Raw genomic sequence first — 23,953 nt, forward strand, 5'->3', positions numbered from 1 at the left:
AATATTCGCAACAACAAAAATATGAAGGACGGCCGTGAGGAGGCCAGACAGCAGCACACTAATAAACCTGTCTTATTCTATTAAGGAAAAAACTTTGTTGCGGATAAAAATTCCCCTTGCCAATTGTTTGTCGAGGTGAACTATAACCGGCTTGTCTCCAGGGCCATCATTTATAAGTCTAAGGTTATCACAAAATACAATCACTCCATCCTACAGTTACATTCTAATGTTCTTGACTGTATCCATTCTTTTTACGACCTAAATGAGTGCGATTTTATCGCCAAGTTTCAGCCCGTCGATTCGTCTTCCTTTTGACGAAAATATACTTTCTCTTTTTGGAAATGCTGGGTTTTTCTTCGTGAAACGACAGGCTATATTATTCCCTTATCAGACGTTTCGGATTTCGGCTTTACCTACTTTCTTTGATTTTAGCGCGGAGCGATCAACACGACATCTAGGCAGAAATATTTTAACCAACTGTTTTTTAGCAGACGAATCAACAAGTGACAACACAAGGTCTACCACGTGAGTCGTGACTGTCATCAATAGCCATGGAAATTGGAAATATTTCACCCCTAAAAAAGGAATCAATTATTTGGTTACCTGGACCTTTAACGCATGAAATCTCCGAAAAATTAAGTATGTCTATTTCATTAAATACATATCAACGAATTCTCCTCATGTGTTTCCGTTTTCATCATAGGAAGAACTACTACAAATGATGATAATAAGTTGGAAGACAGAGATTTAACAAATTGCCTTAATATATTACTGGACCCGCTTTCTAAAAAACATTTGGATGTGTTAAAAAAGGTGACAATAACATGTTTTTAAAATTTCAAGTCGGTTACTAATTCTGTGTTCTTTGGGACAGATAACACGAAATCTTGTGACTTATACCTCATCCAATTTATGGCCTTTACTTCTGGAAATTGTGATTAATGGACTCTATTATTGTCATTCAAATCACATAGTCAAGTCTTCCATAAATGGACTTGTTAGACATTTACCAGATAGCAACATTGGTCTTGTGTCATCGATTGTTCAAGAAAAAATGGCCGAGATGAATGGGGTTGAACTGGTGGCAGCCTTAATTCAGTCAGATTTTGGAAGTAAAGTGATTATCAACCATATTGATTGTGTTGTAAACTTTTTCACATCATTTCTTAATCAACTATCTATGGAAGTTCAACTCCTGAAACCAACAACTGAAATAGCCAAACTGCACTCCAACATTCATTCATTGTCTAGAACTCTGCTATCTGTTTTTAAGCTGATTAAAATCAACAGTGTTACAGAACAAAGTCAAGAACTTTTAAATTCAATTACTTTGGTCTTAAATCTGAAAGGAATTCCATTGGAGGTTCAAGGGAACTGCTCAAAAATTCTTTTTCTCTTGGTAAAGCAACAGAATAATGGAATGAAATGTGTAATTGAGAAGATAAAAATGGAAAAAGAACACAGCTTCAGTACGTTGGTACAGCTTGAAAATACCGTTTCGATTCGACTTAATCTCTCAATTGCTCTTCTTACGAGCCTGGAAGTGAACGAATTATTGCAAATTCATCAACCCTATGGCACTTTGATTGGTGGGGTGATTCTTCCAATTCTGCTGAATTTTAGTGATGGGTAACTATTTTAAGATTAAAAATAACACGACATTTTTAAAATTATTTTTTATTTCAGATTAAATGAAACGGAATTGGCTTTGTTAACGGCTCGCTTTGTAGAACAGTGGCAACGCAAATGTTACGAGTGTTTTGTTGCCCATCATTCACCTTTCCTGGCAGGAGAATGGAATGCAGCAAGTGATCGACTGCTGGAAATCATGCTAAATGGCCTCGAACACCAAATAGATGTTGTTCGTCACACATCTAAAGAAGCGTTTCTCTATAACCTGAAAACCTATGTTCTTCTCAAAAGTATGTCAAATCTCTCGCGCCACTTCTTCAATTGCAATCATTTCTACCTTTTGATAGGTGATGTCGACCGAATTGTGAAAACCATTTTGGATATGCCACGATTCAAAAAATCCAAATACATGGCACTTGCTTGCCTTGCCAAAACTGAACTCGTTCCAGTTCTCTTGCGCGCTGAACACAATCTGGCCGAGGAACTTCTTAACGTGGCCAAAGATGTTGATCTCTCTAGTCAGGTATTATACAATTTCAATTTAATCGCTTGTATATTTTTTAAATTATAAAGGTTATGTGTCCAATTGTAGGCCAAAGAGGTATTCAACCTGTTGATGTTTCAAAAAATGGAACACACTGATGAATGGATGACGCATTGGTTATACCCTCTTCTCAACGCCATGGAGAAACATCCCAACGGGCAGAGTTTTGAAAGTTCGTTGGTAGAATTATTAAAAATGCATCCGGAGATTATTTACAACGTGGAAACATGGTGCCAAGTAGACCGCCCATCTCGTCTCGCTGTATACATAACGGCTTTGCTGGCCTGTAGAAAACTCGGCTTATTTGCCACCGACATCGACGCTCCACAAGAAAAAGTGTGGAACAATGCACTTAAAGTGGACGTCTTGGAACAGGCGTTGGACCATTACGACGGAAAAGTACAATAAATTTTTTTTGTTTTTCTCGAATTGATATTTTAACCATGTTTTATTCAGCTGCGTTTAAACGCTCTTGGTATCATCATCGAAGGACCGAAAACTTTGTATTCACGTTTGGAGATTGAGTGGATTCGCCAGTTCATCTCACGAAATATGATTAATTCTAATGCTGCATTTCGCCAACAACTCTGTGCTTATATGAAAAAGGTTTTTCAATATCAGTAGTTCGAATGCAAAACGTTATGTAACAATTTTTTTTCATAGTTTCTTTTGAAATTAAAAAATGGCAGTGTACCGCTTAGTAACCGGAATGAAACGATAGTGGCCAATTATCGGGAATTCGTGACCTGGATCATTAGTAAATGTCTGACTGATTTAGGGCCTGCTTCTAGTTTTTCTCGTCGTTTCCTTTCACTGCAATTCCTCAAATTGGTTCATGAAACGATTGGATTGGAAATGAACCCCAGTGGCTTAAATGTGACACCTACTCTAGGCCTGTCTGCTGTTTCCTCGCTTGTCGATTGCTTTTTCGACTCCTATGATGTCAACAAGGAACTTGCTCTGGATCTTTTGCAGTCACCGCGTATCGTAACTCTCATCAGTCAAGTATACCATTAAAAAAAGTAAGTCTGTTATTAGATATTAAATGGTTTCCCTCTATTTAGGATCCTAAAGGTGAAGAGCTGATTGATTTCTACTGGGAGTCGAGTCTAGCGTTAAGTCAAAGTCTACGATCAGCTGATACCGTAGCTGCCGGCTTCTTTTTCCGTTGGCTAATTCATCTCAAGATGACGAAAATTGACGTGCAATTGCAGCCTAGGTAAGTCTAATTTTAAAATATCTTTTTGAATAAGTTGCACACGTAAAACGGAAATGTATTGAACGATTTGCGTGTATCACATATAAAAGTATTACGGCGTAGTGTTTGACAAGTAAAGCAGTATGCGTTTAAATAATATTTTTCGAATCGTAATGAATCACTGGGTTGACGAGATTTAATGTTTACCATCATCTTGCGTCGGCCGTCGGCGTTTCGCTTTTCAAACTTCGATGTCGAATGGGTTGGCCGTAGATCCGATTTCGAATGGCATGCAGGCGCATCCAGCGCGTACAAATTGGTGTCCGTATTCGCCCGTGTCGCCAAAGAAGACTTCGGTGCGTACTTTGAGCTGGACGCATTGGCGACTGTAGCCGCACGATCTGCAACTGCGGCACACCTGTTCGACGATGCGTCTAGGTATCCGCCGGGCTTCGTAGTTCTCCAACCATTCAAACGGGCAGGAGGCTTGGTGTCCTATTTGGCTCTCCACGTGGTAGGCTAGAGTGTTGCAGGATCGACGAGATCCGTCGACTTCAACCGATCTCAGCGAACGCTTGTTGGTTCGCTGCGTGGCCCACAGACTGGAATGGTTCTTAGGATTTAGGTGGATCCCTCCGGACGATAATGGGTTGATAGCTGGATGTTGTCCCGTTGGTGACGATGCGGATTCGAATGTAGTGGCTGACAGACCGTCGTGGGTGGCCATAGCGATCCCCAGCAAGATGAACGCCAAAAGTCGTTTCTTGGGGAAAAATTGGTCCATCGAGAGAAATGTTGATACTTCGGGTATGTGGAAGCCGGTTGGTATCTGAATGACGATACATCTGCTACTCGCTGCTACTTTTATAGGACGACTTCAAGACTTGATTCACTTGTTTCCACTACTTTTCGTGGGTTCGTACCAAGTATCCGCCCAACTCCCTTTTTTCGCTCCACGTGTATATTGCGCAGGATCACTTTCAATTTGTCACTCCTACGCGACGTATAATATCCAAGGCGAATTCACCTTTTTCCACTTTTCTTTCTTTTTCTTTTTAAATTATAAATTGGCTTCTGATTTCCCCGTTCCTCTAGACTTTTTCCCCGAAAAATTTATAGGCTTGAACCGAGAATGAACCCAATCTCTGCCGCGCTCATCGCTTTATGGTTGTGTTAGCGCTATTTATCTTTCTATCTAACTAATTTCCAAATTAATTTGGATTTTGTCAAGTAAGCTAGTGCCTATTTGCCTGTCTTGAGTCTGTACCAGGTTTTCCGAAAGTTTAACTGAGCCCGGAAGTCGCAACACTCTAAAATACCGAGTTTTATGTACCTACAAACGATTTAGTGTGGGACAGTCATTGAAGCTAAACCTAATTGAACTTGATGAACAATTGGTTATAGTTTTTAAATGAAAAAAAAAATACTTTTATACCAATCCACACTAACAACGTCTGAACAGGACGAGACTTAGTGATTTACTGTTGGTTTTTTGTTGGTCTGTCAAATGATTTGGGTTGCACATCAGTGGCCGCTCGTATGTAGCGACGAAGGGTCATTGGAGTGTCTGCCGGGGATTTTTATGTTGAGCTTCGAGCAGAGCAAACGCTTGTTGATTAAACAGAAGCAGTTTTTCGTGTTCACTTTCGGTTAGTATTCATTGACATTTTCCAGACTGATTTTATTTTTATCGCGCACCAGGTAGCCTTCTGACGGATTCGCGGATAAGAATACCTGAGGGAGGCTCTAAATTGAGATAGCCCTAAAAGTTTAAGAAAACAAATTTCACAGTTGTTTGGATCTATTTTGGTTTTTATGTTGGTTACCAAGAAACTGCTCTTATTTTATATTTTAAGCGTTGAACGAAATGCCATAAACTTTTGCTCAGAATAACGAAATATTTTAGCTTTTGAAGGATGAAACTTGGAGGGGTTTCCCCTCCTGAATACAAGAAAATGAAAACGTTTTCTTTTTGAAACTTATCTGTCGTCAAACAAGATTTTTGGTTTCTCATTATAAAAGAAATGTAATGGAGGCGATTTTGAAACCGGAAAACGTCAGATAATTTCTTGTTGTTGTCTAAAAATTTGACAGCCAAAATATTTGGAGTTCGTCTAATATTTTTAGCTTTTATCGATTTCAGAAATATCTGGTCGTTTCAGACGAGGAACACTTTTGTTTTGATGAACCAACTAATGCGGATGTTGAAAGGTCAACTGGACGCTGCACGGGGAAGTCTGGGCCGTTTGGCCATTGACGCCCCTATATATGGATTGCTCTCGTCGGTCCGACTCTTGTTAAATGATCAACAGCTTCGGTAGGCCATTAGAAATTTAAAAATTCTGCTTGCAATTAATAAAGTGGTGAATTTCAGGGATGATGGTCTGAAAGATGAGGTATGGGAATCCATTCTTTTGGACGTGATAGACGTTTGTTTCGAAGCCAGCGCTATTGCATCGCCAGTCGTCACTTGTGACTCCCCCGAAGGATTTCTTCCTGGTTGTGTTCATTATTATTTTATTTAATCTTGTTTTACTATCCTGATCGAATTGACACATAGTTTTTTTTTTACAGATGCTTCCGATTTTCCTTCACAACAATTGAATGCACAAACACTACTAGTATCTAGTTGGCGTTCCGTGAAGGAGGTAATACATTTAAATGTAATCAAATCAATGAATAAATCGACGAAATATTTTTTACTTCTTCAAATAGGTGGCTCTTTTGTTTGGCCAAATTTCTTCTTTGATGCTTGGAACGGATTTTCGAGGCATGAAAGATAATGGCGACGTGATTCTCAAAATGGGATTGCATCTAAAAATGCTATTGCTGGAAACCAAACATCGAGGCGCTTTCGAACAAGTTTATTGCGGTTTTTCACAACTCTCTTACGCCCTTGCGAAGTAATGATTGTAGACATAAATATTAGAATTGTTTCAATTTTGAATGTATGTTTTGTGTAGGAGTTCCCGGCTGGAGTTTCATAAACTTCCTGCAGTCTGGCTACTGAATATTGTTCGTGATTTAAAAGATAACGAGTCTGCTGCCAAGTTGTGTGCTACCCGACGTTCGGCCGGCCTTCCGTTTGTTTTTCAGGTAAATGCTCATTCCGTGAACTAGCTAGTTTTATTTTGTGATGTTGTGGGAAAGTTAGGCCCTATTCAAAGAATTTAAATTATTGTAGCTCAATGCAAAAGTTGCGATTTCAAACGAAACACTCAGGATAGTACGTGTGTAGCACATGAGTTCATGGGTTGTTTCCTGTTAATCTATTTAATTCTCGAATTCTATATAGGCCATTCTTTCGCCAGAGGTAGAAATAGGAAATGGGAAATTGTTCGCAACGACAATGGAATCTCTGCTGGAGATAGCAGCCAGTGAGAAAGCAAGTGAATGTCGGATTCATGCACTAAATATTCTACGCAATCTCTACCGAGAATCTCGCCTCAATCAAGTGATTGGACCTTATGTTGCGCGAGGATTAATTTTATCTATAACTGGTTTCGAGGCTCCAGATTGGCCGGTAAGATTTTTAATGCGTTTTTCTTGTTTAGTTTTCTTCGAAATCAAACAAGTTATTCTTCCATTGAAGGAACGTAATTCGTCTACACTGCTGTTCAGCGCCCTGATGACGCGCATATTTGGGGTCCCAAAATCCAAAAATGACTTTCAAAAGAAAAACAGTTTGACAGGTCGTGTTTTCTTTCAGCTGTATCCATCACTATATCCATTCTTGCTCGAGCGACTTCGCTCGTGTGTCACTGATATAGAAAATGATGGAATTCATCTTCATCCTTCATTGTTTCCAATGCTGGTGTTACTGGGAAGACTCCATCCCTCAACTTGCGAATTTTCCGATTCAGCATTTCAGTTGGAGCCATTCATTTCTCTAGTTCACGCCTGTGGATCTTCGCCCGTTCTAAAAACAAGGCAGCTAGCTGCACAAGCTCTTACGCCTTTGTTGACGCCCACCACCTTAGCTTCTTTTTTGCCAAAACTCTTGGATTCGATTCCAAAATGCACTTATCATAATGCACTGCACGGGACTCTGCTTCAGGTAAATGTCATGCGGTAAAACCGCCCTATTTGTGTAGAAGGATCCTGGGTACGTTGTACATTGCATTCCTTTTATTTATTTTTCTTTTCTCTTTTTTGTTTATTGATGCAGATTCATTATTTTGTGAAAGACGTGCAGCAGTGGGTTGAAGCACATCGTGTGTTTCAATCTTTAATTGACGGCACTGGAAAGATTGTTGTTTTGCTAAGCAGCTGTTGCCATCTCATCCGTTACGAAAGTTCTGAAATCCTCAAACTTCTTCTGAATTCTGGTATATTTCGGGATTCCTCTATCAAGGACATTATATTGCAGACGTGTCTAAGTGAACTTCAGTGTCGCAATCCGATATTTCACAGTGAACCTTTTTATCCACTTTCCTGTCAAAAGCTAACAGCTCTGGCAGTGTCTGGCAGAAATTCAACCGACGCATTTGAGCTACTAAATCATCCGTTAGGCGAAGTGCGGCTGGAGGTTCTTCAAAAATTAGACTTCATCGATTTAAGTATGCTGCCAACGCTGAAAACGATCATTTCCGATGAAAACGAATCTTTTGAATGCCGAACCAAAGCTTTGAGTCTTATTAGTCGTTTCAAATCCGACGATAATCTTCTGAAATGGTTACTCAAACTCTATCGAGATGAAACGGATGACACCTTCCGTTGTGAAGCGTTGGCAGTTGCTGGAGGCGTAATCAGCTCCAACGATTCCAGCAATATTCTGCTTCTACTAGAGTGGAGTGCTTATTTGGTAGAATGTGTGCAATCAACGTCTCTCTTCCGCCACATGGTCGTCGAAACCATCGCTAAATGCCCTAGAGTGTTGCAATTTAACAAAAGTTTAACCGCCTCCAAAGAACAAGGTGTCATTTTATCCAATATGTGGGCGTGTCTCGTCAATTGCATCATCGACGACGAAGAATCGATACGTTCGGCTGCAGCTGCGGTCGTCTGCGATGTCTACATTGGATATTGGAAGCAAGCACAACCAGCCGTGGCCATTGAAAAAGCTTTGGAATATTTAGTGGAATACGTTGGCTTCCATTATTCAATGGAGGTGATTATGTTACTAACCGACATAGTTCTGGAAGAGGATGAGCAACCGGAGGGAGACAGTCAGTCCTTTGAAACAGGTGACAGTGATGCATTTCGGGAGCCATTAATTCTTTCCGAGCTCTTTTGTCGTTACATTGAGCGTTGCGTCAGACAGAACGCCCTTTCTTCCTCAGACTCGACAATATTGGCTGAACAACTAGAAAATCGATGGAAAATTTTGGGAAAATGCAATACTTTATCCGTAGATTCACTCATTTCTAAACGACGGTCCGTCAGTTTTTACATAATCAGTGTAGTGAAACTTTTCCTGTTGACAAAATCGTTACAATCAGTCCATGCAAACATCGCCGTCCTTCATCGAGGCATCCATCATTGCCTTGAACAGTTAAACTCACATTGGTCTACTTATTCTATTCAGCAACTTGTTTGTCAAGTTTCAGTGTAGGCCTAAAGATTGCCTCCCGCATGTGCGGTGACGCGTTGTCTCTTACATAAGTTTTTGAGATACTCCCTCTCCTGGCCCACCCCAGCAATCCTTCTCATCCCCCAGACTTCTACCATTGTTTCATATACACACTGTGATCTTAAATCTCCATTCAGACTTCCATTTTTTCAAGTCACATACACCATACTCGCTCACACAAGTTATTTTTACTAACTTTTTCTTGTTGTATTCGTTAAAAGATAACTTTGTTTTCTTGTCGAATGCAGGAGAATTCGCAATTAAAAGAATATTAATACCCAACCTCCCCCCCTTCCAAAAAAAAAAACATAATAATATCTATGTATATTTTAAATCTTCGAGTGAATTAATGCATTCAATGCGAAATGTATTTAACTTGTTTCATGCCGTTTTTTAATGCTGGCTTCTGCGTGAGGATTTCGACCGCTTAGGACCATTCCTTGGCAAGGAGAACGATGGGTTTCTCGGAGTTTCTCGTCGTGCGCAGACATCATCTTCAAATATTTAGGATTTCAAATATTGAATTATTTTCAAATTCCATTATTTAAACGTCTTATTTACCTGAAAGAGCAGCATCCGTCGCACGCGATCTGAAGTATTAGGGAAGCTTCCGTGCACGAGCAGGTATGAAAATATTACGACTTGCCCTTTGGTTTTTAAAAATTTATTTTGATAATACCAAAATATCATAATTTATTTATAACTTTAACGAAAAAGTTTATTTACCTCGTCTAGCGTTCACGGGCGTTGCTTTATCAATTGGAAACTTATCCTAAACGGAAGTAGGGAAGAGAACAAAATATTGTTGCATAAAATGTTAAGTTTTAATAAATCGGCAATAAGGAAAACACATTTTACTTACTTGGTCGACATAGTGCCAGCCTAAGATGTTGTTTTTGCACCATAGTTTTGTATATGAATATGGGTTAATTAAAGGTTTTGCTGTTGTACTTGCTGCAAAAAAAATTTAGTAAATTTACACGTGAAACCTACCCGAAATATCCCCCTTATCTTCTAACGGGCCAAGTTTATGTGACCCAGGATAAACAGCTAATCCACCATTTTCCATGTTAGTATCATCCAAATGTATAAACACAGCTACTAAAGAATCATTCTTGTAAGGAAAGTATTGGTAATCCTGTTCAAATGTAATAAAATATATGTATATTATTGTTGCACTAATAATTTTATAAGGGGAAATCAAGGAAAAATTTCCCATTTAAATTTTAACCTGGTGCATTGGGAAAGGTGAACCTTTGCCAGGTGGTTTTAAATGAGCTTTTGTATGATGTAATAAAATATCTTTAGTTCCAATAAGATCAGCAACTATCTCAAGTAGAGTGTCTTTCAGAAGCATTTTCGTAAAAATTGCAGCGTGATTTTGTAAACTATGAATGGATAAAACCTGAGTTGACGGTGACTAAAAATTTTACGATAAGTTAGGTATGATAATTGTTGCATTTAAAGAAATGAAGAAACAAAGTATACGGATGCAGCATCTGCAGTAGTCCAGTTTCCTTTCCATGTAGCCTCAAGATCCGAATTTTGTTTCAATTCAAAAACCTTATCATATTCGGATGAACATTCATAAATTTCTCCTGAGGAATATACTTCGTCTAGCACTAAGTATCCGTTTTCAGAATAAAATTTTAGTTGAGATTCTGACAACATTATTTTGAACTGGAACTGTCTCGACTGTCAAGAATTACAGATATTTGTAAACATCGAAATGATTGGCTGCTTAATTGTGGAAATTTCAATGGGAAGAAAAAAATTTCACCTAAAATGTGGGAGAATGTGAATGTGCAAAGTGAATGCGGTGAATGTCTTTTTTTTTTTTTAGTGTAGGTTTTGTTCGACGGTTGGTATATAGCGGTTTCTAGCTGTTGTGGAATGGTATGCATTGCATGGAAAACTCATTCTTATTTCACTAATTGGCAGCTTTTTTTAGCAATGCAAATATCAAACTCAAAGTGATTGGCCAAAGCCATCATGGAGTAATAGATAATTATCTATTACTCTGCCAAAGCACTACTTCTTCTCATCATTTACTTCCAAAATATAATTAATGGTTTACAAAGTGAACTGTTTTTTAAGTTTCTCTGTCAAAGCTTCGAGTAAAAATAATAAGTTTGTCCGCTCACGTTCATTCGATTCAGTTTTCGTTTTGATGGTGTATGTGTTTTTTTAGGTCTCGATTGTCATGCTAGCTGCCTGCTACTAGTCGATTATCGAGCTCTGCGCAACTGTGCGCTGTCAACTTGTAGAATTAAAAATTTTTGTAAACAGGGTAAGCTACTAATTCGAAAATAAGCGACAAGAACAAAATGTCTCTTAAAATGTGGGAAAGTTAACAGCAGGCTTGCGCGGATGTTTGTATGATGTTTGATACAAATGTTGATAAAAACAAAAATTTGAAAATAGCTTGTGAATCAATAGTTTAATCATGTTTCCTTATTAAACCAAAATCATAACAAAATTAAAGAAATATTAGGTTTCCCCCGGTGCGGGTGGTTCGATGTCGCCATGAAACGCTGATTCCATGGGCTCAGGAGATCCCTACAAATTAATTCAATCTGAATCCTGATGTTAAATTTCCAATTTTTTTAAGAGATCACTAACCATTTCTTTATCTTTTGAATCCTCGTTATTTAGGTCTTCGGCTTCGGCTTGAAATTGAGCAATTCCGTTGAGGACATCCATCGTAAGCTTAGGAATGTGCATTCGCTATGAATATAAATTTGCATCATTATTTAGAAAAAGGTAAAAACAAACTATATGTTGTAAAAAAAAAAGAAACAAACAAACAAAAAAATTAAATACTTGATTATCTGTGAAAGCCATAACATGTTCCAAAAGAGGTGTCTTCAGATCAGGAGATGTATTCAGTAATTCCTGTAGGAACTGCGGAGGTAGCTGGAGAATAACAGCAAAACTTTGTGGTTTTGTTCTTTGGCAGCATTTGATGAATCCTTCCCAAACCTTTTTCTGCTTCCAAACCTATTAATTAAAAAATGAATTACTATTACATTTGAACAACGAGTGAAAAGTGTACCTGTTTGACTATGAGTCTTTGTAATATATTCATTACAAATCCTGATAATCTTGGGTAAAGAGATAATGATTGCAGAACGGTCCGCATCAGTAGTGTTGGTAGTGGATTTTGATCCATTAACTGTTGCATGACAACTGCTAGCACCTCCTGTGTGTAGACCCCTCGTTCCATGAAGCAAATTGATGTTGCCTTCATGATTGTTTTCATGTCACATTGTGCACTATCAATATTATGCAGCGCAATCAATAGTTCAGTAGGAGACAACGGACTGGGATAAGTGGCAGATGAATCTCCCTACATAAAATATAATTTAAAGATGAAATAAAATAAAATCTCTTATTTCCATCTATGTCATGCGTGGTAAATCTTACCACAGTTCCCAATAGACGACCAAATACTTTTTTCACGACGTCGGGGTTTAGCTTGATCAATTTTGGGAGCACGGAGAGAACTTCTTTTTTACCAAGACCGGAAAGGACCGGAATGAGAAAGCGGACATCAGGAACACGCTGTTGGTAGATATTGCGCACACGATCGACTAACGCAGGGGTTGGCGGATCTAAAGAATATGATTAAGTAAATAATTAAACAATTTTTTCGAAATCAATATCAACTTGCATTTATCGGTGAGAATATGTATGATTCTGATAAGCAATGTCTCAGCTCCTTTAGGACATGTTTCGACTAATTTTAGTAATTCGGGGGATTCCATTCCCATGCCTTCAACAGGACCCTCAACCATTCGCAAAATTCTTCTCTTGATGTCTGCATTCGCTTGGACGTAAACAAGTGCCAATCTGCCCCAAAACATAAACAAAAATATGTATAATTCACGGACCACTTCTTTTGTTTCGATTAACTTTACTCACTCGTGGATCAATTTCTCATTTGAGTGAAGAATCGCAAGGAATAGATAAAGGCACGCTTTAGTAATCTCTTCGGTCCATGTTGTTATAATTTCGCTTCTGCCTTTTTCGGGTCCACAGAGAAGAGCAGGTGGTTCTTCCAACAGCAAAAATTTTAGATACATTAAAGCGTAATCCTCAATGACGCGACGATGAGCTCCACGGTCATATAAATCAGTCAGACAGGAAAGGACAGCTGAACGGACTTCTTCGACTTCGTGGCTACTGATTTCCAACAACACATTTAAGTAAACTAGTTGCTTAGTGGGACGGTGAACTAGTTGGCGAACAATCTGAATGGAAATATCCACCAGTTTAGCGTCCTCACACAACATTGATCGCAAAATCGAAACACCCTCCTCCGGTATGTGAGGCGATTCGTGAAATAATCGGCTCAGCAACCTGAATCATCAAAATTAAGCAATTCGAGTGATAATAAATACATAGGCATGATCGGAATAAAAAGTTATACTAAAAAACTAAAAAAAAAAAAAAAAAACTCACATCTCTCGCTCTTTCAGATCAGTTTGTTTTTTTAATTCATTTACCAACGAACAAAATACGCTGGAGTAACTGTCGAAAGCTGACTGGCGGTACTCGTCTTTGACAATTGTCGACTGATGACAAAAGCCCATGATCATCGAATATTCCTCATAGAGCCACGAGAAAGCCAGTTCGATTCTCGAGCGCGGGTCCGACATAATGTACTCTACCACGACTAAGATTCAAAACCCAAAAGTAATATTAAATTTTGGCGTAACAAAAAGGACTGGTAACTTACGATCTTTAAAATCTCCAGAAAAGAGAGTAGCAAGAGAGGCTAAAATCTTTTGCCTATTGGCGGCAACACCTCCAAGCATGGCAGTTCGCTCGGCTTTCAAGACGCGTTGAAGAGCTGATCGAGCCATCGACTCGTTCATTTGCGGTGTCAGGGGCTTGACGATTTCCGCCAATTTCAACGCTCTTTGCCTAGCACGGATTTGCACTTGAGGTTGAATTTGCGCTATTCCTGGTTTAGCTGGATCATCACCATCACGAAATCTTGGCGACACTGCAGCTACACCGTCATCCATTTCTTCGTCATCGTCTTCAAAGTCATTTCCCTGTACACTCGAAATTGATATTACAAAGACAAAACAATATTGAGATTTTAATTCCAAACCCACCATTTTTGGAGCATATCCGACTTGATCAACTCCAGGTCCTATTCCGACATTCGTCATTTGAGAAGCCAAAAGCCGAGCCACGTGACGAATTTGTTTTGGCGTTCCAGCCTCAGAGACGGGAGTGTAAGTGGAAGAAAAATGTGGAGGCATATTATTGGTAATGCGAGGCTATTATCAATAATGAAAACAAAAACTTTTAACCGAAATCCCTTTAGAGAGAAAATGAAGAAAATATTTTTACTAGCGCGTCAATCACAAGATCGGTGGCTTTTTTCGTGGAAAGATGCTGGACGATAAATTCCTCGGTAATGCTTAGAGCTTTTTCTTTAGTATTTTCTCGGTCTAGAGGGACGGCATCAACCTCTATTTTCCTGCGCTTAGCAGCTGGGCCGCTTTTAGAATCTTCAGCACGTTCTGATCGCCTAGGATACTTTGCAATTTCTTCAGGACTTGGCAGTGCCTAGAAGTATGAAAAACATGATAAAAGGCATGATAAATAATATGTACTATGATACTACGTATGTATATGTTAGAAAATGACCTTGTTGATTTCTTGAGGTGTGGCACCCAAATCAGCAAGAAGCGTTTTTATGTTTCCGCTGCGCTCGTGAGATGCGGGATGTTTGAGTATGGTTAGCAATTGCAATTTTAAGTGTTTGCGAACTGAATTAACTTGAGATTTTGACAAAGTCGGAGGTAAATTAGCATGAAGCATTTCCATGGCAGTTACAATCCGATCCAAAAATTGAGGTCGACTCTTTGCTATGTGAGTGAGTGAACCCATACAAGCCATTAAGTTTGCACTGCTGATATGTGCAGATCCATGATATTTCATCAAGTCTTCAATCATGAGTTGGGCTTCTTCTTCCAGTTTTCTAGGTCTGGCTATTTTCAGAGTTAATGGAACTTCCTCTAAACTAAACTCATTTTCTTTCCGCACACTATCCGGTTCGGGGTAAGTTTGAGATATGATGATCATTTCATAGAATTTTACAGCTATAGTTCGCACTCTATTGAGAAACAAAAGTAGAATAAATGAACAAGCAGAGGAAAGTATTTCAATTGGTATACCCATCATTGTCATGGTCTATCATCTTGGCAATTTGGGACTTCATCTGATTCAACATGTTCCATGTGCTCTCCATTAACCCAGTAACAGATTTTGCTTTTGCAAGCCATTGAAGGGTAACTTTGTGTAGTTGAGTCAAAGCTTGGATCACTCGTTTTAATACAGCTATAGAAGTGTCATTTAAAAGAAGCTGTAGACTGTGCATGACTTTTCCTAAGAGTTCTTGGTCTACTTTGCTGTAAAAATTTGGTTGGAATAAGTGGAATTAGTACAACTATGATCTTTTAATATTTTGCACAGTTTTTTTACCAGGCTTCCTCAATGAAACCAACAACTGTTTTTCTGACATCAGCAGAGCGATCATGTTGAAAAGCTGTTATTTCATCAACAAAATTATCCAGCAGGCCTGGTTCCTTGTGAATAATCAACTCTTGAATTTTGATCAAACAGTCGACTTTTGATTGATCGTCGCTTTCTGTAGCTGCCGAGTTCAAAAGCTCTACGATCTAGATTATTTAGGAAAACAATATTTGATTCAAAATAAACAAATTAACAAAAAATAAGACAAATGTAAATAAATGTCAATTAACCTGTTCTTCAGTACTGGTTCCTTTTTCAATTTTAATTTTATCCATTTTATAGTTTCTAGTTTATCACGAGGCGAAATGTTTTCATTTGTAATTAAAAATGAAATGAAAAAACACCAAAGACACGACACAACAGAAACTGAATGAAATAAAGCGTTCGTCGTCTGCTCTGCAAGGCTGCCAAACCAACCATGCCACGCTGCCTCTCATCAAACAGCAAAAAGATAAGAATAAACTGTAGAGTGTAGTGTAGACGCTGTCACCATAAGGCACTAACCAGTAATAAATAATGTTATCTATTAGATAACTATCTATTACTCTGCTGTCATGCTGTGACGGCTGATGAGTTTGAGGAGGGATAATGGTGTTGTAGCCCAGCTCCCGCTAAGAGGCGGGAACACTTTAAGAGGCAATGGGAGGGTTCCGGCTCCGGCTCCCCAATCCACATAGCTAGGCTACACCATCATCTAAGAAGAAACAATTACTTAAATGGTGCGAGTCTGGCTGAGTCGCTGGCTCGCTGCTTAACACTGACTGCCTTGCTGAATGCTGACACATTATGTTATTATGTAGGCTTACTTTATTCGTGCAAAGTAATTTCTAGAAAACGGCTGGGACGGCACGGGAAGCCGGCAATAGTAGTTATTGCACAATACCGGGGACTACGACTAAGAGGTAGACTGCGCCATCGGGTCGGTCGTCTTTGTTCAAGTCAACGCTCTTCGAGTACAAGTTATTGGCAAACTGAGAATTGTATGATGACCATTGCTGGCTGCAATATTGGTCGACCGACAAATTTCGGTCAAAACCAGTTCTTTCAATAGATTATGATAATAACCTTGATAATAACCTTAAAATTTCCTTTAATGAGAGGTCACGCAAGCATTCCCCTCCGACGCATAATTGGAATAATTTTCGGATGGCTGATTGGACCACATCAAAGATAATATTTTCCCTTCAACTTTAATCTGGAAAGAACAACAGTTTAAACAACAAAATGTCGCCAGCAAATATAATATAGCGTCCCTACTATAAAGGGCTAAATCAACAAAATATCCGAATATTACTACTGAACATCATCAGGATATATTGTTTTGTTTCTTGGAACTTTGCAATAAATCACAGACTCATAACTGATTTGGTATCTACTAGAGTTACTTATCAAAATAATTCCATACGTCCAAAGTTTTCCGTAGGTTGGGGAATGACGGACCAGAGGAAAGGGTATCGGAGTTTCGAACGGCAGAAATAAAGGAAGTGTATATACATAGCTGTCGCAATAAAGCTACGCTGCTGACTTATTACTTAACGACAAGTAATAAATCACGTCAAAATAGTTCATTTTTAGTGGAAACTGATTTTTGTGGGGTAAATCAACGTGGCCCATACAGTAATATCATCTAATTATGAGATTTTTAATTTTTCCTCATTAACAAGAAAATACCAAGACTTATTTGTTTCTATGGTTTACGGAACACACGGACAGCCCAATCAGATTCTGATTAGTTTGATATGTCTTTGCATATTGCCGCTATTACCGATATTGCTCGGATATTTGCATCTAAGTGTATGTGCGCAGCTTGTTGCTTGTACTGCACGTGCGCATGAGAAACACGAAGAATATAGACTGTAAAAAGGCGAGTTTTCTTACAGAATGAGCAAGGCTCTTCTGTCGAAAGCTTCGCGATGGAAGAACACTGGTATGACATAATTACTGCTGCCTTGACAGCAATTGCGGTAGTTGGTAGTATTGCGAACATAGCAGTCATCTTTGTTATAGCCAGAAACAGAAAGGTAACGTTGTCATTTCAATGCCGAAGTTAAAGCAATTAAATTTTAAGTGTTTTCCATGCAATAAGCTCTAAGTAGGGTTGTTCTTGTACAGTTATGGAACAGGCAGTGCATATTAGTTGTGAATGTAGCTTGCGCTGATTTTATCCTGGCCACATTTGGAATTTTTATGCCTTTGGTTTCGTCAGTCCAGCGGAAATGGATCTTCGGTGACTTGGCTTGCATTATCTACGCTTTTATAACGACTCTCGTAGGTATGCGATGCTAATTTATAATGTATTAATAACCTTATTAAAAATTTACGATCTCATTCCTGGTTAAATTGGCTTAAGACAAAGGCTTACATAAATAGTAAATGATGCTAGCGCTTTCTGTATCAGGAATCGTTTCCGAAACAACTCTAGCCTTTTTAGCGCTAGACAGAGCACTGAAGATATGTCAGTCAACATGGAGTTTGAAAATTCCAGGAACCGGATTCCTTATTTTCATTCTTTGGATGTACTCTTTCGTCGTTTCAAGTCCACCTATGTTTGGCTGGGGCGAATTCGTTCAAGAGGGTCCGGGCATTAGGTAAAAATAAGTACCGTTTAGTGGTTTGCAAGACGCCTTACTATTGAAAGTTTTACACTCATCAACAGTTGCTCTGTTAACTGGCAGTCAACATCCTGGAACTCGTTGTCGTATATCCTTTTCCTGTTTATTACGGGTTTCTTCGTCCAAATTTCCGTCATGTTGATCTCATACATGTGCATCTACTTCGCTATTCACCAGGTCTGTCATTTTGCTCAACGGCACCTTTGATTACCACGCTAATTCTTACTTGTTTGACACAGCAGATCACGTCAATAGAAGACCGACGCGACCGACGGCGATTTACAGTAGCCGGCAAAGCCGAGAGCCGAGTAGCTTGCATGCTAACGCTCATGGTGATTTGTTACCTGTTTGCATGGTTACCATACACCGTCGTTTCGATGGCCAAAGTGTGGGAAGCACTGCTGGGAAACTCGGATATGTTGTTGAATTTGAATAATGTATATGGCTACCTCCCTGCTTTGCTGGCAAAATCGTCCATAACCTACAATCCAGTCATCTATGTCCTGTTTAACACTCAAGTAAGATAATCGCAATTATATTTCCTAAATGAAGATTAATAGAAGCCAACTAATGAGAGGGTCAATATCAGATCTGTCGAAAAGGAGCCAATTACTCATCTAACCAGGTAAACGTCGGCGAGCCTAATAAGACGGGTGCTGGAAAGAATCACCAAGTCACCGTCCAACAGACGAATATTGACTTACTAAGCAACCCTGGCAGTCAATCGGTAACCTTGCAGATGGATGCTGTTTCGACAGAAAAAAAAATAAAATCTCCGACAGTGCAACACTAATGCTAAATTTTCAACCGCCCAAATTTCACTAATATTCATGATTCATAATCTTGGTCAAGAATTTCGTTATTTTACGGAGCACAAATATTGGCCGTTTGAAAGTCACGATGCATACATAATGTAAAATAATTCATTTTGTTTTCTGAGTTACGTAACATAATGTGTCTTATATTGATCATCATCGTATCAAAGAGGATTTGAATATTAAAATAATCGAGTTTCAGCGTTGGAAACACAAATATTCTAGCAGATAGGCTTAAATTACTTGAACTTCAACCACCGACACAGAGTGCGCTGCTGTAAAACCTCCTTAGAAAAAAAGAACTGCTCAGTTTTCCTTTTAGATTATTCCTGTATGTACAACGACGATCCATTGGCGTAGCGTTTATAAAAAATATAAAACTTGTGCATTGCATCTTGTATGCAGCAGCAGCATGTCTAAAGGCATCCAATGCAATTTACATTTCCTTGTTATTGTACTATGAATAGCTAATAAATAGATAAATGAACGTTGCCGATTGCGATCGCCAAATGCCTTGCGTCAATACTCGTCGCCAGAAACCCACTGCAATTACAGACTGCACGCTGTAGCAGCTATGTTAGAATCGATAAGGGATGCGGTCTATCTTTCTTCGAAACCAGACGGAGAAAAAAAAATAGAATCAGATTGACATATCTTCATGCTTACAAGGCGAAATACATTGCTTACCGAGCAATATATTGCCCAAAATTCCGGACGTTACGAAAAATCCAGGGGGAGCGAAGACAAACAAAATAGAAAGGTTGTTGCCCAAACATTTCAAGCAATACCAAAGGAAAAAGTATGCAATTTTTTCTGTTTCTGCGTTGCTTTCCACGCGACAACATTATTACAGTATAAAATGTGCTGCTTCAGCTCTTATGTTCAGTAGCCTGGTTTGAATACAGAAGCTTAATTTACAAAAAAGTTACCCTTCCTCTCCCTTACTTTCTTTCGTGAATTATTAACTATCTATACGAATAAATTATGTAGAAGGAATTACTGCAGGGATTTCGAATAAGGCGGAATAAGGACTAGGACTAATTCTAAAATACGTGGGCAGTGAGATACCGTAACTTGGTGGGTTAGTACTTAGTAAGTTACAACAGCTTACAGTACGCCTTTGTATAACTGGAATATACTCTTCATGGCTCGAGACACAATATTTTAATGACGAGCTTAACTACTTTTGAAATTCTAGCAACCATTTGCCAAAGGCTATCAGCCAAGTACTAAACGGTAACTTTTTTTAGATGTTATATCCGGTATCGGTATCTAATCTTTAATGATTTTCATTTTTGAGGCAAATTTCAAACAGTCATTTCAAATACAAATGACTAAAATAAAAGCAGATGAAGGATTACAAAAATAACGACTAAGAGCGTTCATTAAACTGTCTCATAACAATATCATGAAAGACAGGCTTAAGAGAAACAATCGTAACTTTCACTTGGAAGACAAAAAGTGCATTCGACAGTGGGGGACTTAGAAACCCTATATGCTCCTTTCTTACAGTAGGATCGCTTTAATGAAATGAATTGTTCAACCCTGGAACGTTGAGACACACATCAAGAATGCGGTGGGATAGACAGACAGCCCTTCACGTAATAAGTTTTCCATATTTAACCACCATGCGCGTTCTGATGGCGTCTGTGGAGGCTAAATTAATCGAAAGATGGAGATGGAAGCAAAAGGACAATATCAGTCAGAAAGCTCGGGACCAAAGGACTTTTCTGAGTACTGCAACAAGGAGGGAAGAAAATTGATCCGAAATTTGCATACTATTTTCTAACCTAAATTCTGACAGAAGTGACTGTTGGAGCTACGTGCCAAATTAATGAGTGAATTCAAGTTAGAGATTCTAAGTCGTAAATCAATTACCGAGTGGAAGGTGTTGAAAATTTAGCATTAATTGTCGCCATCACACCCAGTGGGGACCGGGTGACCCTCTGATTCATTCACTTCATTGTGAGCATCGTTATTGGGACGTTGTAACTGCAGAAGAAGAGGGACGTTGGCTGCCTTTACTCTGGAGTGGCCGTGGAAGAAAGCTGAAGATAGGCCGGGAGTGGGAGCTGGAGTAGATCCACGAGACGCCACCACTTCACATTGTTCCAAAGCACGAACCAATTCAATCGGAGTCGGACCGCCCACTTGCGGTGGCTCTCCACGATTCGACAGATCGAGCGCCGTACTTAGATCCCAAATCTGGACGACACCGTTCGAGTGGCCGGTAAAAAGAACTCGGCGGGGACGTGATCCCATTCGGCTAGATCCTTCGCACTCGTGAACACAAAAGGATGTGATAATCGTCCCGTCAACGGATTTTATGACACAAACCCTATTGAAATCACAATAAGAATTTTAGGCCTAAAAAGTTTTTAAAAATACATTATATAGTTACCGTTTCCCAGTTGATGCTAAACGAACGTAGAGTTCGTCGCTGTCCGGTACAATCTGTTGAACGAATAACTGCTCGTCGTCTTGCTCTCCATACGGCCCTAGTAAGTGTCAAATTTAAACACAATTAAATAGCTTTGGATTACTTTCAAAATCTATTCCAACCGCAGTCGCTCCGTGACGGATTGAGCCCACTTGAGTAACCGTCGTACTCGTCCAGCGAGAGAACTTTAAAAGAAGAAACCGGCGTGGATCCGGGTTGAGTAGAAATCATCCCTCTGAAGCGTGTGACGCTCCATGTCCGGACGTGATTATACTCACTACAGACGGAGACTAAATATTTTTCAGAAAGCCTGACCTGATTGTACAAATTTACGTAACTGTAAAAGCTTTTAATTATGCAGTCAAGTAATAGAGGAATTTTACTTTATTGACAGGCGAACGATGTACGGTGAATGTCTGAAACAGTTGGGGTCCATGACCCACCGTTTCGGGATGCTGTACTATTACTCTCACGGCTCCTGAACTAGTCCCGTAGGCAATTTCAATCCAATTGCCGCACATGCCCGTGTGATCTGTAAGTCATTGCAACGTGTTATAGCTCGTTCGACAAAACAAGTCGTAAGTATGTTACTCGTTTTAGGAGTCAGATAAACTGAAATGGAAGTGATGGCCTCTGGCGTTGGATTGCGATACAATTCAGTTACAAGCAGATCATTATCCTTCATTCTCAGCGGGAATTTCTGCATGTCTATAAAGTAGATCGGTTTGAAAAGTATTAGACTGCTAAATATCGCTGACTTCATAATCGTAATAACTTTTGATAACGATGATTGTTCCGATGATAACGGAGCTGTTTTACCTATGTAACAGATGGACCCGTTGCTGCATCCTAGAAGAAGTAAAGATCCAGCTGTATCGAATGAAGAAACTGGTGTGACGTCTTGGATTTGCCAATGCTGAGTCATAGAGTGCCAGACTCCAATTTTGCCGACGGGTGGACGAGAAAGAGCCACCAATTGGCTACCAATGAAAAACAGAGATTCTACCGAGACATGCATGTTGAAGGTTCCTGAAATTGAAACATGAATCATGCATTCAAATTCAAAATGCACTCAAATTAAAGTTAATTTTTTATATTATATGGCTACCTATATCATTGCGCTGGCCATCATCGGTGATTGCCCATAGTCGAATTGTGGTCCCCGAAGCCAAAGCAACCATTTTTGTTTCCGACGAAGAATTAGGATTCTGATTTTGACCCCCACTACTTGTCATCCTCGCATTTAAAGCCACCCGGTCAATATGATTATCCATCCAAGGACTGGTGAAGACAAGGTGCCAACCACCAGCGTCTTTAAATCTGAATTATTCAACGAGTGATAACCTCTGAGAACACAAAACAAAACTCGAATTTCTTATGTTACTTGTGACAGGTGATCATATGGGCGTAGGCAATCAAGATCCAGTTATGGTGGGCTTTAATCAGATTTACTCGTAGTGGATCGATGGAAGATCGAACTAAATTTCAGAGATTACTATAAATTTACAAGGCAATACAAAAAAGAATAATTTTTTTTAAAACTTACCATGTAAGCCTCCAAACCACGCCGCCAAATGATTGTGGGAACCGACTCCTAATCCTCCCTCTTGTCTCCGTAGTGAGTTCCATCGCAAATCAAGAGACGATGAACGGGAATGCGTCCTAGAAATGCGAAAAAAAAATATGAGAGAAAATGTTTGTGAAAATGTTAAGCTAATTAAACCTGTTCATCACAACATGGCCATTTCTTGAACTACTGCTGCCTCTTGGTGGCACTAACGTTCTGAGATCTACAGCAGACTGTCTTGGTGTATTACAGTTGTGTTGCAATCCTTCACCTGCAACACTTGCTTCTACATCTTTACTACTTCTTACGTCTGGAAATGGAACACCTATAAGAAAATATGGTACATTTATTTAAACTAACATGGATTTAAAAAAAAAAACTTACTTGGTGGATTTAAGCATCCATAATAAAGTACATTGCCACAAGAGGAATGCTCTAACTCTTGGACTAATTTCAACTGTTGAGTGAGGGGAGTGATTCCATAGAACTCAGCTTCATGTACAAGACCCCTCATTCCAACTGTTTCAGGAAGATGAATTTCTTTTGTACGAAGGTAATTCAGGACATGAGTGAACAGAGTGGGGTCTCTATCAATGAAAATGGATCCCCTGTCATCCACAAGGGTGCTTATCCTGCCACTCAAAAGTGAGGTAAAGAAAGTGTCTGGAATCCATGTTAACGTTTGTCGGGAAGTACTAAATCTGAAACCAAATAATTCGGCACGATTTTCAAATACAACGTTGGATTAAGCGGTATATGTACAACCAGACCTACCGCTTTCCACCAACGTTTAGATTGATGATCTCGCCAAACTGATTATCATTCATTCTGCGAATGCAAGTGGATTTTGAACGTAGAAACGTATATACTTTTAGAAAATGGTAATCAAATAAAAAAAGCAAAACACCAACTGTCAAAACTTGTTTTTTTATTTTATTTTAGAGTATGAAGCCATCTAGTGGCCGTGATGAAACTAATGTTTTGAAAATCTACAAGTCTAATCATCAGCGAATCATCA

The 23,953-nt window shown here is 39.2% G+C and overlaps 5 protein-coding genes and 1 long non-coding RNA gene across 9 annotated transcripts; 3 read left to right on the forward strand and 3 right to left on the reverse strand.

Annotated features, from left to right (window-relative positions):
* The first annotated feature begins 472 nt into the window (after window positions 1-472).
* LOC124328970 (thyroid adenoma-associated protein homolog) lies at window positions 473-9,440 on the forward strand. 2 transcript variants are annotated; one of them, XM_046787815.1, is made up of 18 exons: window positions 473-639; window positions 704-813; window positions 875-1,629; window positions 1,687-1,922; window positions 1,980-2,155; window positions 2,225-2,575; window positions 2,633-2,782; window positions 2,840-3,181; window positions 3,241-3,395; window positions 5,518-5,691; window positions 5,749-5,873; window positions 5,949-6,022; window positions 6,090-6,277; window positions 6,338-6,470; window positions 6,670-6,897; window positions 6,967-7,431; window positions 7,543-8,560; window positions 9,356-9,440. In XM_046787815.1, the coding sequence occupies exons 1-18, from the start codon at window positions 552-554 to the stop codon at window positions 9,358-9,360; spliced, it is 4,773 nt and encodes a 1,590-aa protein (XP_046643771.1). In that variant the 5' UTR covers window positions 473-551; the 3' UTR covers window positions 9,361-9,440. The 2 variants fall into 2 exon arrangements, with proteins under 2 accessions (XP_046643771.1, XP_046643770.1); XM_046787814.1 differs by lacking the exon at window positions 9,356-9,440 and having other exon boundaries at window positions 474-639; window positions 7,543-9,237.
* LOC124328972 (phytanoyl-CoA dioxygenase, peroxisomal-like) lies at window positions 8,482-10,715 on the reverse strand. Of its 2 annotated transcripts, XM_046787818.1 has the most exons (8): window positions 10,435-10,715; window positions 10,178-10,366; window positions 9,940-10,084; window positions 9,809-9,828; window positions 9,673-9,718; window positions 9,508-9,593; window positions 9,356-9,440; window positions 8,482-8,560 (listed from the first exon to the last, which is right to left on the reverse strand). In XM_046787818.1, the coding sequence occupies exons 1-8, from the start codon at window positions 10,615-10,617 to the stop codon at window positions 8,544-8,546; spliced, it is 771 nt and encodes a 256-aa protein (XP_046643774.1). In that variant the 5' UTR covers window positions 10,618-10,715; the 3' UTR covers window positions 8,482-8,543. The 2 variants fall into 2 exon arrangements, with proteins under 2 accessions (XP_046643774.1, XP_046643773.1); XM_046787817.1 differs by lacking the exon at window positions 8,482-8,560 and having other exon boundaries at window positions 9,293-9,440; window positions 10,435-10,707.
* LOC124328974 lies at window positions 10,634-11,696 on the forward strand. Its single transcript, XR_006916566.1, has 2 exons — window positions 10,634-11,063; window positions 11,138-11,696. It is a non-coding gene; the product is annotated as an uncharacterized LOC124328974 (long non-coding RNA).
* LOC124328971 (symplekin-like) lies at window positions 11,372-15,911 on the reverse strand. Its single transcript, XM_046787816.1, has 15 exons — window positions 15,732-15,911; window positions 15,451-15,647; window positions 15,144-15,377; window positions 14,614-15,082; window positions 14,314-14,532; window positions 14,073-14,240; window positions 13,688-14,009; window positions 13,411-13,624; window positions 12,871-13,308; window positions 12,620-12,798; window positions 12,373-12,560; window positions 12,002-12,295; window positions 11,770-11,946; window positions 11,569-11,673; window positions 11,372-11,505 (listed from the first exon to the last, which is right to left on the reverse strand). Exons 1-15 carry the CDS (start codon window positions 15,774-15,776, stop codon window positions 11,437-11,439), a joined length of 3,318 nt encoding a protein of 1,105 aa, XP_046643772.1. The 5' UTR covers window positions 15,777-15,911; the 3' UTR covers window positions 11,372-11,436.
* A 2,031-nt stretch (window positions 15,912-17,942) lies between these two features.
* On the forward strand, window positions 17,943-19,152 carry LOC124329518 (parapinopsin-like). Its single transcript, XM_046788599.1, has 4 exons — window positions 17,943-18,089; window positions 18,158-18,290; window positions 18,356-18,631; window positions 18,703-19,152. The coding sequence occupies exons 1-4, from the start codon at window positions 18,016-18,018 to the stop codon at window positions 18,904-18,906; spliced, it is 687 nt and encodes a 228-aa protein (XP_046644555.1). The 5' UTR covers window positions 17,943-18,015; the 3' UTR covers window positions 18,907-19,152.
* Window positions 19,153-20,194: 1,042 nt separating this feature from the next.
* Window positions 20,195-23,876, reverse strand: LOC124329503 (BTB/POZ domain-containing protein KCTD3-like). 2 transcript variants are annotated; one of them, XM_046788578.1, is made up of 13 exons: window positions 23,710-23,876; window positions 23,320-23,636; window positions 23,092-23,260; window positions 22,915-23,030; window positions 22,753-22,846; window positions 22,477-22,688; window positions 22,188-22,397; window positions 21,960-22,076; window positions 21,752-21,900; window positions 21,491-21,683; window positions 21,330-21,426; window positions 20,807-21,266; window positions 20,195-20,584 (listed from the first exon to the last, which is right to left on the reverse strand). In XM_046788578.1, exons 1-12 carry the CDS (start codon window positions 23,760-23,762, stop codon window positions 20,834-20,836), a joined length of 2,160 nt encoding a protein of 719 aa, XP_046644534.1. In that variant the 5' UTR covers window positions 23,763-23,876; the 3' UTR covers window positions 20,195-20,584; window positions 20,807-20,833. The 2 variants fall into 2 exon arrangements, with proteins under 2 accessions (XP_046644534.1, XP_046644533.1); XM_046788577.1 differs by having other exon boundaries at window positions 20,195-21,266.
* Window positions 23,877-23,953: the final 77 nt, after the last annotated feature.

Source organism: Daphnia pulicaria, chromosome 3 (assembly GCF_021234035.1).
Source record: "Daphnia pulicaria isolate SC F1-1A chromosome 3, SC_F0-13Bv2, whole genome shotgun sequence".
In the NCBI taxonomy this organism is placed as follows: Eukaryota; Metazoa; Arthropoda; class Branchiopoda; order Diplostraca; family Daphniidae; genus Daphnia; species Daphnia pulicaria.

Excerpts from the sequence above, each read along its gene's own strand:
- LOC124328972 (XM_046787817.1), bottom strand. The coding sequence starts at position 10,617 with ATGTTGTCAGAATCTCAACTAAAATTTTATTCTGAAAACGGATACTTA. Across the intron at positions 10,085-10,177 it reads CACCTTTCCCAATGCACCAG|GATTACCAATACTTTCCTTA; the intron begins GTTAAAATTTAA and ends ACATTTGAACAG. Across the intron at positions 9,441-9,507 it reads GACGGATGCTGCTCTTTCAG|ATGATGTCTGCGCACGACGA; the intron begins GTAAATAAGACG and ends AAATATTTGAAG.
- LOC124328970 (XM_046787814.1), top strand. The coding sequence starts at position 552 with ATGGAAATTGGAAATATTTCACCCCTAAAAAAGGAATCAATTATTTGG. Across the intron at positions 3,182-3,240 it reads TCGTAACTCTCATCAGTCAA|GATCCTAAAGGTGAAGAGCT; the intron begins GTATACCATTAA and ends CCCTCTATTTAG. Across the intron at positions 6,471-6,669 it reads GCCTTCCGTTTGTTTTTCAG|GCCATTCTTTCGCCAGAGGT; the intron begins GTAAATGCTCAT and ends AATTCTATATAG.
- LOC124329518 (XM_046788599.1), top strand. The coding sequence starts at position 18,016 with ATGTACTCTTTCGTCGTTTCAAGTCCACCTATGTTTGGCTGGGGCGAA. Across the intron at positions 18,291-18,355 it reads TCTACTTCGCTATTCACCAG|ATCACGTCAATAGAAGACCG; the intron begins GTCTGTCATTTT and ends TTGACACAGCAG. Across the intron at positions 18,632-18,702 it reads ATGTCCTGTTTAACACTCAA|ATCTGTCGAAAAGGAGCCAA; the intron begins GTAAGATAATCG and ends GGTCAATATCAG.
- LOC124328971 (XM_046787816.1), bottom strand. The coding sequence starts at position 15,776 with ATGGATAAAATTAAAATTGAAAAAGGAACCAGTACTGAAGAACAG. Across the intron at positions 15,378-15,450 it reads GGTTTCATTGAGGAAGCCTG|CAAAGTAGACCAAGAACTCT; the intron begins GTAAAAAAACTG and ends AAATTTTTACAG. Across the intron at positions 11,674-11,769 it reads TGGCTTTCACAGATAATCAA|CGAATGCACATTCCTAAGCT; the intron begins GTATTTAATTTT and ends TTATATTCATAG.
- LOC124329503 (XM_046788578.1), bottom strand. The coding sequence starts at position 23,762 with ATGAATGATAATCAGTTTGGCGAGATCATCAATCTAAACGTTGGTGGA. Across the intron at positions 22,398-22,476 it reads TGGCCAGCGCAATGATATAG|GAACCTTCAACATGCATGTC; the intron begins GTAGCCATATAA and ends TTTCAATTTCAG. Across the intron at positions 22,077-22,187 it reads CGGGTCCATCTGTTACATAG|ACATGCAGAAATTCCCGCTG; the intron begins GTAAAACAGCTC and ends TCTACTTTATAG.